General features: G+C 34.6%; 1 protein-coding gene across 9 annotated transcripts in view; it reads right to left on the reverse strand.

Moving 5' to 3' along the window:
• XRN1 (5'-3' exoribonuclease 1) overlaps positions 1-15,365 on the reverse strand; it is a 34,431-nt gene that overhangs the window by 13,839 nt on the left and 5,227 nt on the right. For 6 of the 9 annotated variants that reach the window (XM_061365264.1, XM_061365263.1, XM_061365266.1 and 3 more), the window contains exons 5-24: positions 15,232-15,342; positions 14,924-15,006; positions 12,640-12,727; positions 12,344-12,512; positions 12,069-12,136; positions 10,927-11,061; positions 8,927-8,990; positions 8,105-8,210; positions 7,652-7,741; positions 7,363-7,519; positions 6,889-7,008; positions 5,703-5,872; positions 4,742-4,862; positions 4,553-4,651; positions 3,679-3,782; positions 3,047-3,178; positions 2,077-2,239; positions 1,521-1,634; positions 960-1,058; positions 681-796 (exon numbers count right to left, since the gene is read on the reverse strand). In XM_061365264.1, coding sequence (XP_061221248.1) covers positions 681-796; positions 960-1,058; positions 1,521-1,634; positions 2,077-2,239; positions 3,047-3,178; positions 3,679-3,782; positions 4,553-4,651; positions 4,742-4,862; positions 5,703-5,872; positions 6,889-7,008; positions 7,363-7,519; positions 7,652-7,741; positions 8,105-8,210; positions 8,927-8,990; positions 10,927-11,061; positions 12,069-12,136; positions 12,344-12,512; positions 12,640-12,727; positions 14,924-15,006; positions 15,232-15,342 — 2,309 coding nt within the window. Of the gene's footprint in view, positions 1-680; positions 797-959; positions 1,059-1,520; positions 1,635-2,076; positions 2,240-3,046; positions 3,179-3,678; positions 3,783-4,552; positions 4,652-4,741; positions 4,863-5,702; positions 5,873-6,888; positions 7,009-7,362; positions 7,520-7,651; positions 7,742-8,083; positions 8,211-8,926; positions 8,991-10,926; positions 11,062-12,068; positions 12,137-12,343; positions 12,513-12,639; positions 12,728-14,923; positions 15,007-15,231; positions 15,343-15,365 lie in introns of all 9 variants that reach the window. The other 3 variants (XR_009727218.1, XM_061365267.1, XM_061365269.1) reach the window with 3 other exon arrangements.

A 15,365-nucleotide genomic window follows, 5' to 3' on the forward strand; every position in this document is an offset into this window, starting at 1 on the left:
GACCTGATCAACCACAACCTACCTGGCATTTACCAAAATGTAGACAGATGCCCCTGAGCAACCAGTGGGGAACAAATGTACATGTTAAATCAAAGAAGATGCTCATGCATCAATCACTTCCTTAGTGAGCTGTCATAAGAAACCATAATTCTGACATTTATAAAACTATAGGGATTGCTTCCCTTTTATATATATACACATTATATGTATGTATATGCGTGTATATATATGTATGTGTGTCTATATACAAAAAGCAGTTTTAGTCTTAGCTACTCCTTAAAAAAAATACAGGTATAATTATAATCCTTTTACACCAACAGTAATGTTGAGTGCAATGAAATTAGTTCCTAATTCCACTTTTCACTCTCAGTGTGGCAAAGTAATTTCAAGTTCTTGCTTTAATTACGCAAATAGCTAACCAGGAAAGTCAATTTATATCTTTCACAATACTAAAGCCTACAGAACAACTCTCCAGTAAACAAAAATTAGGAAGTTTATGATAGGAGAGAAAAACACTGCATATGAATTTAGTTCACAGAAAATCTACTTTAAAGGAAGCTTCACATCACAAACCTGTTACAAGCTTGGTAGGCACAACACTTAAACATACCAGAAATCAGGTAAAGTTGTATTAGAATTCAGAAGCTTTTCTACAGTCAAAATTCACAAATAGAACTTACTTTTTCTTTGATCCTCTTCCAATAAAGATACTCCCTGTAAATCTGGAGACAAGATATCCACTAACTCCAAGACGGCTGGCCAAAACATATGCAGGATTGTATTTCACAGAATATTTCTTTAAAACAAACAAACAAAAAACATTGGCAATTCCCAAAGGACAATGATTTTTATACAGAGGGCAAATGAACGATACGGAAGCAACCCTTAAAGACATTTACCATTGCAAAATATATTTGGCTGATTGTTTAAATTTCTGCTAGAAAACCAGAAGTACTTACATGCTGGTTCTGTATTAAGGGATCAAGCTGGGGTTCACATGGAATACTGAAGACGACACGAACTCTACCTTCTGTGATCACATCATGAGAATCTTGAACCTTGGAGAGAAATACAAAACATGTTACTTAAAACCAGCAGTCTCTGGATACTTTGTCAATAATTTTGCTGCAGTAATCACAGAGATACTTTAGGATTCATCATCTTGCTTTCACCTGTGCAGTGCTTCCTCATAGAGGCAACCTAACAACATTAAAGGAATCAATGACTAAAACAGGTCCAAAATGGGAACTCTGTGCATTGCAAATTATCCCAAATAATTACTAAAAATAATGATACATTCAAGCTGTGCTACCTTTTTCCTGCTATGTGGGCAACAGTGATAAGGAAAGCAGAACTCCCTCCTCCTCTGACTAAGCCATGAGGGAATCTTTGATTTGGAATTTTAGCTAGCAAGCAAGCGCTACTACCACAGAACATATTTTTATTATTTTAGGCCTGTAAATAACAAAGTCTAAGGAAAAAAAAAAAAAAAGAAGGAAAAAGAAATGATTGGAACTAACTTCTCCCATGCAGCCATAGTAAGGAGATCCCAGCATAAAGGCTGTACTTCCAGGAGGAAATAAGTCATCCAAAGTTTTGATATTTGAAAAATGAGAGTCAAATGCTTTGATATCCTACATAAAAAGACAAAATTGATAATGTAAGTATCATCAGATTACAGGAGAATAATTAAGAAGTTCATCTAAATACACATTCTAAAACATCTGAATCTGAAATAATTCAAAGGCAAAGAAGTTTATGCTATATTACAAATGCTGTTACACAAGCAAGTATGATACTCTAGTAGCATAGTTGAACACCACTAACTGTACTTCATTCAAAATACCATCAGTAAAAACATGACAAAAGGTATTTTTTCAGTAAAATCTCTAAACTGTGCAAATTTAATCCCAAATTTCATGATGAAATACTTGCCTAAGCATGTTACGCTTTTTAATACAATAAATTACACTGATCTGTTTACTTTTGTCCATTCTTTTGTTTTAAAGTAACATATACTCTTTCCTCTGCTTACTCTCAATGGAATAAGGTGCTATGTGCACCTTCTGTATTTACCTTGACAACAGTTTGGTAAACAAAAGGAAGAACTTGTTTTGACCACTGCTTCTCCAAATAGACTTCTCCATTTTGTTTCAGCTGATATCTATTACCAGTGAGCAGCTGAGCATATACAACTATGGATGTTTCATGGATAATTATTCCTTTTCTTCTCTGATAGCTGAATACAAAGCAGAACACTTAGTTTGATTACAATAAACTGAACAAAGGAGACAGAATTAATTGCTTGAAATACAATAAGCAACAACAAAATCAAATAGTTTGCTTCCCATTTTATAAAAAGGCCAGAATAGACAGTTTAACCAACTGCTTATACATGGCAGTTGCGCAACCACCATTTCACAACCAAGTGTGTTAATTTAAACAAATCTGTACCTTTACAGTGGGAAGTGTTGGGGTAATTAAGGCAGTCACCTGAAATGACAGCTAATAAAATGGCAAAGTTTTTGTAACTCAGTTGTGTTCCACTGGGCACCTACACTCTACAAAAGCAAGAGCTGTATTAAAATTTAACGATGATAAGCTGTTGAAGTTGTAACTAGATATTGTATGACTCTATTCTATATACCTTCTACAACTGAAGATTACTAGGACCAGAACAGAAAACTGAATCGGAGAGTAAACACTGAAACTCATTAATTTGAGAATCCTTTTGTAATGGCATCTAACTTTAAATACCTAGAGAGACTAACTCCATATATTCTGAAATTTCAGCATAAACTGTTTTGTCAGTTTGGTGGGTTTGTGCTTGTGGTGTTTTTTGGTAGGTTTTTTTGTTTGTTCGTTTGTTTTAGTTTGGTGGCTTTTTGGTTTTGGTGTTGGTTTTGTTGTTTTTTGTTTTTTTTAAATTGCAGCAGCTCTTCTGTGCTACTTATGTCTGTAATACATCAAATAAAGCCTCTCTAAGCTATGAAATTCAAAGTTACACTTGATTTGCAAAGTTACACTGGATTTCCAAGTTACTTACTGCTCTGAAATGCCTTGAATGTCTTTGAACCAGGTGCTTTTTTCCTTATCCCCAACGTATGCAACTTTAGTTGGGGGCACTGCATTTCCCATGTAAAGCTTCTGTGTGCCGTGTGGCTCTTCTAAATAAAACCTTGAAAATATTATGACAAGTACGAATTTAACCAGGTGAGAATAATCTAGACATAACCAGTTGTGAGCAAAACTTAGAATAGTCAGAAATCACTTGTTAAGGACACGAAAACTTGCAGCACTGTTTTCTCAACTCCTTACAACAGACCACAAGGCATATTTTTTATAAAAAAATACCAGTGCATATGCTGAAAAGAAGAATGTGTAGAAATGTTCTCTCTTACATTCATTCTGTGTGGATTTCTGTACATGCATTTTCCTTCTCAAAGTTAAGAATGATCTCTCCCAAACTTCTACGTTAATAGCAAAAGACTGAAGGACTAGACTTCTACAGATAACCAAACCTCAGAACAATGTTAAACAAAGGTTCTTCTACCAAGCAACTTTTGATACATCTGTGAGCAAGTATTGCGATAAAACCAAAACTCTTGTGCAGCCTAAGAACTTATTTTGAATAAAATAATAAAGATGACAAATGGCAATCTATGAAATGTCTCTTACTTAGTCTCTCCATCTGACACAGCAACAACTCTGGCTTCTTCAAGGTGTGGCCAGTTAACAAAAACACGTTTTCCAAGTACTGAGCTGGCAACGTTTTCTACTACCTGAAAAAAATTCAAACAACTGGAAGTTACTAACTGTTTAACATACTAAAAGATTTCTGTTAAAGTATTTTCACATTGTTTTTCTAATAAAAACCACCCTAGTTAAAGAACAGGTTTTCTTTCAGAATAAAAAGCTCATTTTAGCCTATTAAATTATATTTCAATACATACAACACAACCTCTTAGTAGAAATGGAAAATTATATTTCATTTGTTAGGACAAAGTATCACATTCCAATCATGGCTCTTTACATGTAGCATATGTTAGCTGTAAGGCCTGGATTGATTTACATTCCTGGTATAGACTTACTATGTACTTGTTTTGTTAAATCACTGAGAACTATTTGTGCCTGTGGGACACAATGATCAAACTGACAATTTGAAATCAGTGGAATATTTTTTATTGTAGATTTTACTTTTGTATTTCACTGAAATAAAGAAACAGCACTTATGTCCTGAATTTAACCAGCATCTGTAATTTTAGTCTCACATTATGTTGTTTTTTTCAATGAGTTTCTACTATTTTTAATGTATTGTTTTGGCTTATTTTATTATCTCTGCCAAGTATTTATATTCACCCTCCCTAACTTTCTCCTCTAAAATCCTCTCTTGTCATTTTTCTCTTCTCTTCTTTCTGGTTTTATTTATTTATCTCTGAAACTTTTTTCTTTTCCCAGATTTCCAATTTTTTGTTTGTTTAGTTGTGGGGATTTTTGTGCCCTTTTTTTTGTTTGCTTTTTTGTTTTGTTTCATTAGGAGCTTACTGCTTACCTGTTCTTTTGAGTTCCCATTAGCTATGATTTCTAGCATCATGTTCTCTCCATGGCTGCTTTGCTGAAACACCTGTACACCACTTTTTCTAAGATAGAACTGTGTAAAAACAAAACAGCACATAAAACTTACTGGAACTCTTACATAGCTGTCTATTAAATACAACGGAAAACATGAGGAAATTTTTACCTTATGCTTAATGTGCTTTAAAGTAGGAAATCCACAAAAATATAATGCACTCTTGTTGATTTTAGTTATCTTATTGTGGGTTATTTCTACATGCCAAGCATCCAAAGGTATTGTTTTATACCTAAAAAACAAGTCACGCAATGTTTGCTCAAACAGATTGACCTTTGGCTCTAGAAACTCTCATTATTCAAACACTCATTAACTGACCAATGCTTTGACTTTTCTGTAGGGTGCCAATTAACTTAAGTTGCTTGGAATCTCTACAAAACATTGTGCTATTGCTGAAAGACACTACTCATTAAGAAAAAGACAAAACATAATAAGCCACAGTACATCCCAATCTCACCATCTTAATTCACTGGTATTGTCAAATTCTTAACTGCAATGGTTCCATATGGTATCACTCATTTTCACAATTGTTAATTCTTCACGGAGTGTAATCCTGCAACAGGCATTCCTCCTCTATTATGCTTCGACTATTATCAAAGTTAGCTTTCCATTTAGTCTTAAAACCTCAGCCTGTGTCACATAAAGCTGGCTACTTTCCATGCAAGCAAGGTGAAACACACAGTTCTGTTCAACCCTGCACTGGACACAGATGCTTTCATTATTTTTTTTTTACAAATGCTCTGGAATTAGCATGCTGATAAATTGTCACTATTATCAGGTAGCTTTATCAGTCTTTCATCCTCTGGGCCATACAAAGTTTAGTAATTCTCTTAGAGTGTTCTTGCTGATTTAGCACTGGTTCGTCTGTTAGGCAAAGTATGTTTGAAGGGACAAACAGTTTTAACAAACAATTTAATTCTAAACACTTTTTACTGTGCCATCCACAACAGGTAACATATAATTCAACATTTTACTTTTTTCAGTGTATATGCTGGCATATACAAGCTTTGGTTAAAATGCTAATAAAAGTATTCTACCTACTTTTAGTCTAAACCAGTTATGCCAGTTTTACCTTGTATGACATCTTTCTACTGCAGGGAATTTCTCGGGCCATGGTGACATGTACTGAAATTCTACATCTTTGTCATACCAGTACATTAAGCAAGCACTGTGAGTATTTCTTCGTTTCTCCTCTTCTTTTAGGCACTTATTACAGGATTCCATGGCCAGTAGCAGTCGTTTCTAAATTTTAGAGAAATTAGCATACATGAAACTGGCAACAAAAATTATCATGGAAACACCTACTGTGGGTAAGTGGATACCTGCACTTTTTTGGCTAATATGCTAAGTTTCTAATTGCGGACTCACCTTTCCTTGTGTCCCAGCTCTGTAATAAAAATAGAACAATTCCAATGGAATGGCTTTGGAGAACACATATTACCTTTTTGCAAATATGGTTTTCCAAAGGCTAGCCATACTTTGCCTTTCACATTTAACATATAAAGAAATATTAGGAAGATTTTAAACGTTATAATAAAATTCTACAAAATAACTTGAAAAATTTAAAAAAACTTATGTGTCATTCAAGTAGCAGCTGCTGCCTTTTGTGAGAAGACTAAGTCATGCAAAGTTTTCACTGAAAACTATGGAAACAATTGATAGGCACATGCCACCACCTGTATATGCTCTAACATCTAATCTGCACTTCTGTTTTCATCCACACTTTGATGTGCTCAAATATAATCTGATAAAAGATATTATAATATATATAATATTATTATCCTATCTACAAAAGGAAAAACCTCGTGTTTTATTCCTCTCCTTTTTGCCGTTGGATTGTACTTACTGTCTTCTACCCATGTACTGGTGCTCATATGAAGAGATTTTCTGTAAAAAGTCTGGGGTTTACTTCCTCTCCAAGTGTTTCTTTTATTTTTTTCTCTTATTTTTCTTTTTATGTATTTATAGATATAACTTTTTTCCCCTCAAAGAGTATGAAACTAAATATTTGAATGGTTGCTTAAAAACATGAATAAATAACAAAAACTCCACAGCCTTTACTTAAGACTTTTGCCACTTGAAGCTAACTTCGCTTGTGGTAACTTACTATACAGACAGCAAACATTTATATTTTTCTGTGGTCTTATCAAGTATTAATCTAAACATCAATTTAATTGCATGTCTAACTGTTGATTAATTTAAAAGTTTAGCACTTTGTTACAAAGCTTTTATAGAGAGCAGGCATTGAAAGAACTTACCTCATCAATAAATGGGATTAATACTACAGCTTCCCATTCTTGCTGTTTTCCATTTAGGTCAGTTTTAAAGTCTGGTGGATAATATTCTATAATAGGAGAGTCTTGACTAATCATCAAATGCTAGGAAAATAAAATATTGAAATTAAATACTACCAGAGACAAATTAGCAATAAGGCTAAGAAGGAAGAGATAAGAGGAAGGCTGGCATTAAAACCAATTCAAGGCTGAACAGGAATTTAACATTCATCATTAAAATATCCTAGTCTGAAATTGCTTAGCAAATGCAAAACTTTCTATTTATTACTAACTGTACAATATACTTATGAATAGTAAGAAGTGTTTCACCTTACACCTAAAATTTGGAGGTAGAATATAATTAAGAGGACACGCAAACATATCCAGCAAAGAGCTACTTCAGAATAAAACAAACAAACAGTAAACAATAGATAAATGCAATTTAATTCTAAGTCCTACCTGGTAGCATTTAGGTAGCAGATCTTTGCTAGCTGCTGGAAGTACAGCAAGAAGCTGTTCAAATGGCATGAAAGGTTTTCCCAGTTCAAATTTCATTTTGAGTTCACCTATGTTGCGAATATCTGACAGATAAGGTGCATAATGATAAGGGTAATACCTGCAGGGGAAAAGATCTCTTCAGTTACTCAGTTTTAGCACACCAACATTCACTGATCAGAAACAAACATAACTGCATTAAATGTTCCAAGCATACAAGGTGAAACAATTTCTCATTTGACAATTTTCTTACCAGCTCCATGACTGAACTCCATGGTAATAATAATGCAAAATCCATTGTATTGCCTGGACATAACATTCAGCTTGATCAGCCAAGAAGTCACTTAAAGGGAAAAAGAAAGATACTTACTAGTATTCCTAATTTTCATTAGTATATAAAAATTACTTAGCACCCTGTACACGAGAATGAAGATAGAGCATAAGACCACAGTGTTCCAGATTGACAGAATACTAACTTGAGTTTTTCTCTTGGGTCCTCACATACTTTTACAGAAAACTTGGCTTGCAGCTCTTATTGCATTAGCCAGAAGCATCACCAATGCAGTACACTGCCATGTGCTTTCAACATGGATGAAAATTCTGTCTTGTATTAGATGTATGTAAAGACTTGGGTGTTTAAAACAGAAAAAGAAAAAAACAGAAAAAAAAGAAGGCAAAAAACCACACAAAACCCTCATATACTTACTCAGAAACTACTTCTACACCCATTTTAGTCATGTAGTAAGTTCTTTTGTATTGCCTAAATTCAGTTTCAAACAGATCATCATCTTCTGGTTCATCTTCCACTACAGCTGAAAAGCAGTCATGACAAGAATGAACATTCACTTCCCTACTACAGTAAGGTTGAAGACTTTCAGTTTTGACTTCCTTGCACGGAAGTACCATTAAACAATCAATCAAAATCTTTACGAAAAGCAAGTCTGGAACTTTCTTTCTTTAAAGACTGGCAACCCGTTTTGTAGCCCAATTACAGAACAGAGAAGAAAAGATAAGCTTTCAGAAAATAACACATTAAAATACATTTTAAAATTCAGCCTTTTTCCAGCAACATCTTATACCATGGAGTAGTAGTTATACATTTTTTACATTAAATTTCATAACATGAGCAGAAGACATTTCCTACAAGTGGAATGAGTTTAAAAGCAATTCACACAACCAAAAACCCCAAAGCCATATAAAAATCTATTCATTTATCCCCACTTGTATAACAATTTACCTAAGCATACAATTATCAAAAACGTAATGTTGGAGATTTGCTCATTCTTTCCTTTAATTCATCGTGAAAATACTGATTAGGGAAGAAGCACTTCAAAAGCTTTAGCCCCGTTTCCTCTCACCATTAGCCAGTGATGTGCAGTTCCATTTACCAAGAACTGACTACATTAATTCTGCCATTTAGATTAAGGTCATTTCTGACATAAAATTCCTACAGATCTTCCAAGTCTATAAACAAATTAAAAAAAGTTCTCTTTTGTAATATGTATATAGAAAAATTACTTGCACTTACTTTTAGGGGTCACTTCACCTTCATTTTTTTCTAAAGCAGCCAAACATATGGAGTTTTCCTGAGCCTATTAGTATTTGAGATAAAGTAAAAAGACAGAATAAAATACACAAACCTTATTTACAACCACATAATCTGCAACTCAGAATGTTATAATCAAGATGTTTCAACATTATTTAGTGTAAACCCCACTACATTTCCTTCTCTTGTAGTTGCCCAGGGAAAATTATTTTATCTCAGAAAAGGACAGACCACACAGAGGAGAAGGCTCAAATAAAATCTCAAAAACCTTTATAAAATATCTGAATGTTTGTTTTCCAAAATACTGTTTCCAAAACTGCGTAGGACATACTTAAGGGTTTTTACTTACATCATACGTTGTGCTACAGCACCAGTATGCATTCAAATTTTTCATGAGTAAAATTTTAAGAGCTCAAGTGACTGTTGTGGGAAGTAAGGGCACAAGAAATCTTGTTTTAGAGTGTCAAACAAGGCAAATATTCACTTCATTCTCACACTGTCTTTTGTGTACAGCACCGAGTAGCTTTCAATAAGCAAACTCTTCCCCTGTACCTGAGATACAAGAGCTCCTGACTGTTGCTGCCATTCAAAGGATCAGCCAAGATCCCCATCAATAATTCTATTGTATTACAAGTCATTACCATAAAGTACAATGAAACAAGAACCTTAGCCCAAGGCCCCCAGCCGATAAAACACTAACACAGCAAATAATGGCTGTAAGCATTATACAACATGCTGAAACTCTGAGATCAAGAGCAACAACTTCATGCCCCATGTTGGGTGCCAAAAAGAACTGTCGTGTTTTAAGCCCAGTCGGCAACCCAGAACCACGCAGCCACTCACTCACTCCTCTCCTTCCTCCCGCTGCTCCCGGAAGGATAGGGAGGAGAATTGAAAGAATGTAACTCCCACAGGTTGAGATAAGAACAGTTCAGTAACTAAGGTATAACACAAACCACTGCTGCTATCACCAATAATAATAATGATAAGGGAAATAACAAGGGAAAAGAATACAACTGCTCACCACCCACTGACCAACACCAAGCCTGATCCAGCAGTGATCTAGCCCTTCTGAGTAATTGCCCCCAGTTTATATACTGGGCATGGCGTGCTGTGATACGGAACACCTCTTTGGCTAGTTTGGGTCAGGTGTCCTGTTTCTATTTCCTCCCAGCTTCCCCTCCTCCCTGACAGAACATGAGACTCAGGGAGTCCCTTGGTCAGAGTAAACATTACAAACATCGGTGTTATCAGCGCTGTTCCCAGGCTGAAAGTCAAAAACAGAACCGCACCAGCTAATAAGAAAGAGAAAAATGACTGCTACTGCTGAGCCCAGGACACAGTGACAGATTAATCTCGGAGGGATTTCCTGCTTGCTGCTACTCTACACTCTGCTGAAGGCATATATTGAAAGATAGCCAATGGAGGTGGTGGTGAGCAACATGACAGTGGGGCAGAGTCGAGGTACACAGAAAGGTGCTGTTCCTCATTAATTAGTTATACCTAGAACTGCAAGTTTAATCTAAGATAGTTCACACCAATGAAATTCCTATTTATCTATTCATTGTCAAATAGTTGGCCAATACCAACACATGCACGAATTATTTATCAGTGTATCTGAAATATATAAAATGGACAACAGGCTATGCAAAGTAAAATTACAAAGCATAGCAACTTTGACCATAAATCACCCAAAAGTAAGTTTTGCTGAAGTTGAGAAGAGATAAATTGACATAAAGCATTAAGTTATGGGTTTAGAAGATTTCAACAATACTAAGAACCTGACCTTGATTTAACCATTTCATCATTCACAACCAGCAATGAATAGAGGTAGTTCCTCAGATGTTACATTTTACTATCATTTCTGATCTCAGAAAAACTTCAACACAGAGGTTTATGACATGTAATTTGTCTAAAATCAAGTTATTGATTTACAATAAGTAACATTCATAGTTCCAAAATTGCACATGCAAAATACTAACCTTTTGTTTCTTTTGTTTATTTTTTCTGGCTTCCTCTGCTGCAACACCAGCTGCCTCGTTGAGGTATTTATTGCCTACTTTACTTTCAAACCATTTCAGGTCTACAAAGACTTCACTGAAGTGTTCACGATCAAACTGTACAGGAAGATTAAAGTAAGTTTAGAAGTATTTGAGGGATGCCAAATTTAGAGTGCTAAATTAACAACATTTTCATAGCACATGCATTAGGTTACACCTGGAGGCATTTGTACAAGAACAGTTTGGCCTAGAGCTACAATCAAACCAATAGATTAGTATTAAAAATATTTTTTTCTTAGTGATACATAACATACACCTAAGCCATATTTTTTTTTCTTTCAGTAAGGCAGTATTATGTAATAAAAACAGCTAGATAACTTCCACATTTCACTATTAACTCTAGAAGCAGTAAAACATGTATAAGGTTTGGGTGCCACACACCCAACACTTTCATACTTCCACCCAAGAATCAGAAGACAGGGCTGAAACAGCAAAAGCAGATAGATGAACTTCCTCCTTCAAAGTTCAGCAGGCCAAGACCTTTCCATTTCTATCTGACCTATACCTTTTCTCATGTCTAGGATGAATTATTGCAGTGGCACTTAATAGGCTGCCTCCTGTATGCCACTGAGTTAAAGAAGAATGGTGATGCCTGCCTCAGAGATACTAATGCTTCATCGCTCTTGACCAATGATCTTCATTAAAAACTTGCAGAAAAATACTGCTCTCCAAGAGCTTACCCCACAAGAAACTGACCAGCAGGGGAAGCAAAGAATACTGCTGCCTAGAACACATTTGCACAGTACTGTTCCTCATTACGCAAATGAGGTAAATCCTCATTTGACTTGCATTACTACAAGATACTAGCTAAAAGACAGATTAAACGATTCAACCTTTTTCCTCTTATAATAAGTTCAGACAGAAACTGATTGGACCCCATCATTTAAATGATAAAACAGCTGACTGAACCACTTGTAAAACTCATTTAACAGTTATGTTAAATGATGTTAAAAGTCATTTAACAGTTCATTAAAACTACAGCATGGTGTATTTTAGGGCAACGCACTGAGGTTAAATTCAATAGACTATACCAATCTATACAGCGCAATTGTGAAGTTACTTACATCTGACAATCTTGTGAGATATTTCTCAAAGCGTTTTAAATTCAGATGTCCATTCTCATTTATGTAACCTATTAGGAAAATAAAGTACGGGTTTTAAATTAACAATTCTAAAATTTCAATTTAAATGCTTTATAGATAACAGAATGCAATTTTGCTGGCTGCCTAAAAAAAGTGTTAGAAACGATAAACATTCTAACATGGTTAAAAAGGTCAATAAATATTAAGACAGGAACATTAATATTTCTACTTTCCACAACTGTGCAAAGTATACTTACCTCCCAGTTCTGGCAAGATAGTCATGTATGTTCTATAAAGTAGCGGCAGTGCATCATGATTAATGTGTAAATGAGGTAGATGAGGAATAAAATCATTTCCTACAAGGAAACCCATTAAGATCCAATCATCTATTATCCTTTCAATATCGTATTCAAAGGAAATCTTGTCCTGGGGTGGGGGAAGAAAAAAAAACACAAAACAAACAAAACCAAAACACAGCAGTATAACTTTTAGTCTCATGTTCGCATAAAAAGACCTCACACATTTTTTCAGTCACAGCTCCATTAAAACTTACTTTTACAGGTGAAAATTCATAATCAATATATTCTCTCATAAGTGATAAGTGCAGTAAATGAAATGTGGTTTCCTCTGGGGCACATGCTCTGTAAATTATTCAAAACATTAAGTTAAATTATTTATCAACACACTTTCAACATGAATATTTAATAAGTCCCAGGTTACCTAAAACCAAGTAATCTTACTGGGATTAAATCTTTGCATAAGAAATATATAAACATTTGTTTGAAACTGTTTTAGGATTCATCTGGTTAAACAAAATTGTGCAGTGGAGCCTTCTAAACAAATGTGGAAAAACACAGAAAACAACTAGCTTAGAGAAAGCAGGGCAGCTTTGTCAAGTTCCATATTTAATTAACTATTTCCCAAGTAATTATCACACTGTCCAAAAAGGGACAGCCTGACCTAACTTTACACCAAAGCAAATTAATTTTAAGGTATACCAGAACTAGTCTGAGTACATACAGAGTACAGAGATTCATGTTTAAATTTGCTGCTTACATTTGCAATCATTTGAAATGCTTCTTGTAAGAAAATAATACGCTCAAATTAAAGACGCTACATATGTATTATCTGGTGGCTTCAACACAGCACAAAAAAAATTACTAACCTACTGTTTATGGCATAGATTAGTCAATGTATATTCTGCCTTCGTTTCCTCTTCACTAGAATTACTTAGTATGTACTTCAACATTAGGCCAAAATCAGTTAACACCTACACCAAAAGATTAGTGAGCTCAAGACTGATGTTATTTTTAATTTCAGAAAGGACTATTTCACCTTGTAGATAGTATAACCAGCTGGGACCACCTTCAATGACAAACCAACAAATACCTGTGTATTCACACATACAAAGCAGATTTGGGCCAAAATCCTCTGAGGAAGATGGGTGTGATATACAAGCTTAGATTAAGATTACTAAAATGAACTCTAAACTATAAAGAGATTTAGGCCCAATTCTGTCACTTTTAAAAGATAATTTTCATATTGGTATTCAAGAACACTGACAAATCCAGGTTGGTGCTCTAAGACTCTAGAAACATTTTGCTCTTTAGTCTTCATTCACTAGATCTGAATCCTGAAAATCCTGACAATCCTGAAAAAACAAGTAATTTCTCCCAATCAGGAAGTCGCTGAGATATATTAATTTCCATGTATTTTTAGCATTTTCAGGTTTCCAATTGGAAGTATTCATATGAGTGACAATATTGACAGAAGCCAACTCCTGTAACTTCCAGAAGTAAATTCCTGTAATAAGCACTATTATCCAGAAATTTCAACAGGAGCCAAACCTGGAACAATACCTGGAGAGGGAGGCAGGGGGGAAGACAACTTCCCTTTGGTTTCATACTTTATTTAATTAACCCCCATTCCTCAAAAAAGTTGTCACACTTTTATATTATTTTTATAAAAAAAGAGGAAATCAACATTTTTCTTTGATTACACTCAAGGTCTTTTAAAAACATTACAATGTTACACGCCAACACTGCCAAGACAATGAATATTAGTGAAAAGTTGACCGCAAAAGACTGAATACTTATTTCTGATCTGCATCATCTTGTCCTTCACAAAAAAATACATTCTTATCAGCAAAAATCATGCATTAATCTAAACATTTGTATGTCTTATCCAAAAACTTTTTGTATATGTATCAAAAAAGTATGTTTCTGACTCTCCCACCTTCTCCCTTTATCCACCAAATACATGTTTATGGTCCTTCAAAGAAGGGACTTAAGTCACAGAACAGTTATAAAAGTAATTCTCCTATAACTCCATGCACATGATCAGTTCCAGAAAAAAATCACCTTGTTCAGACTGATGATAGCACACAAGTTGCTATAAATGGGCAAATCCAGAATAAAAACATTCAGGAAACCACTTTAAGAGAGTTTATTTTAGTAACTGTTCAAGTAATTTACTTATATGCACAAAACCTCAAAGATATAAATACATTTTAAAAAGTTAATATCTGTGTAAGACAATTAAGGAAACAGCGTTAGTATAGCCGGGCTGCTCCATTCATAATACGAAGAAAGAAGCGCAGCAGACCAAAGCTGTACTGATTTTTTAACAAGCTGTGCTGATGGCACACACTTTCCCATGTAAACTCATTGAAGTGCATGATTTAACAAGTTGATTTCATGGATTTTTAGTAATAAAGACTTTATTTAGTATGCAAACAATTAAAAAAAAACAAACAAAAAACCCCAAACAAATGGTTTAGTCACACAGTATATTTTAGATTTAAATTCATCATATATACTGAAGTTAAATCAATTTACCTTTGTGATTTTTTACCACCAAATCTGACTTCTTCTCTTAAGAGTGCAAAGTGTGCCTCATGACTTGTTAATCCCAGCATAATCTATTATAAAGAAAGATCTTGATTATTATTTTTTTTACTGTTATCCAAGATTTGAGCAGCATAAAGCAATTTTGCTGCTCTGTTTAACTACAAATTCAAAAGTCTGCAAGAGTACAAAGTTACGCTCTTCTTTAATAACATTTATTTTAGAACCCTGTGCACTTAGGAAAACATCAAATATATTTTATAAACTTCTGTTGTTTGTATTATTTTATTTGCACATACCAAGTCAGCATCTAAGCCATAGAGACAGTGTCTTGTGTTTGGGTCGTGATGGGGCTTTGCTTTTTCTGATCTGATGAACTCCATAATTTTATGCTCACCTTCCCCTGGAGTCTGCACAAAAACCCCCCCGCAAC

The sequence above is a fragment of the Neopsephotus bourkii genome, unplaced genomic scaffold (genome assembly GCF_033783945.1).
Source record: "Neopsephotus bourkii isolate Nb327-2 ecotype Australia unplaced genomic scaffold, CSIRO-AGI_Nbou_v1 NB_1279, whole genome shotgun sequence".
In the NCBI taxonomy this organism is placed as follows: Eukaryota; Metazoa; Chordata; class Aves; order Psittaciformes; family Psittacidae; genus Neopsephotus; species Neopsephotus bourkii.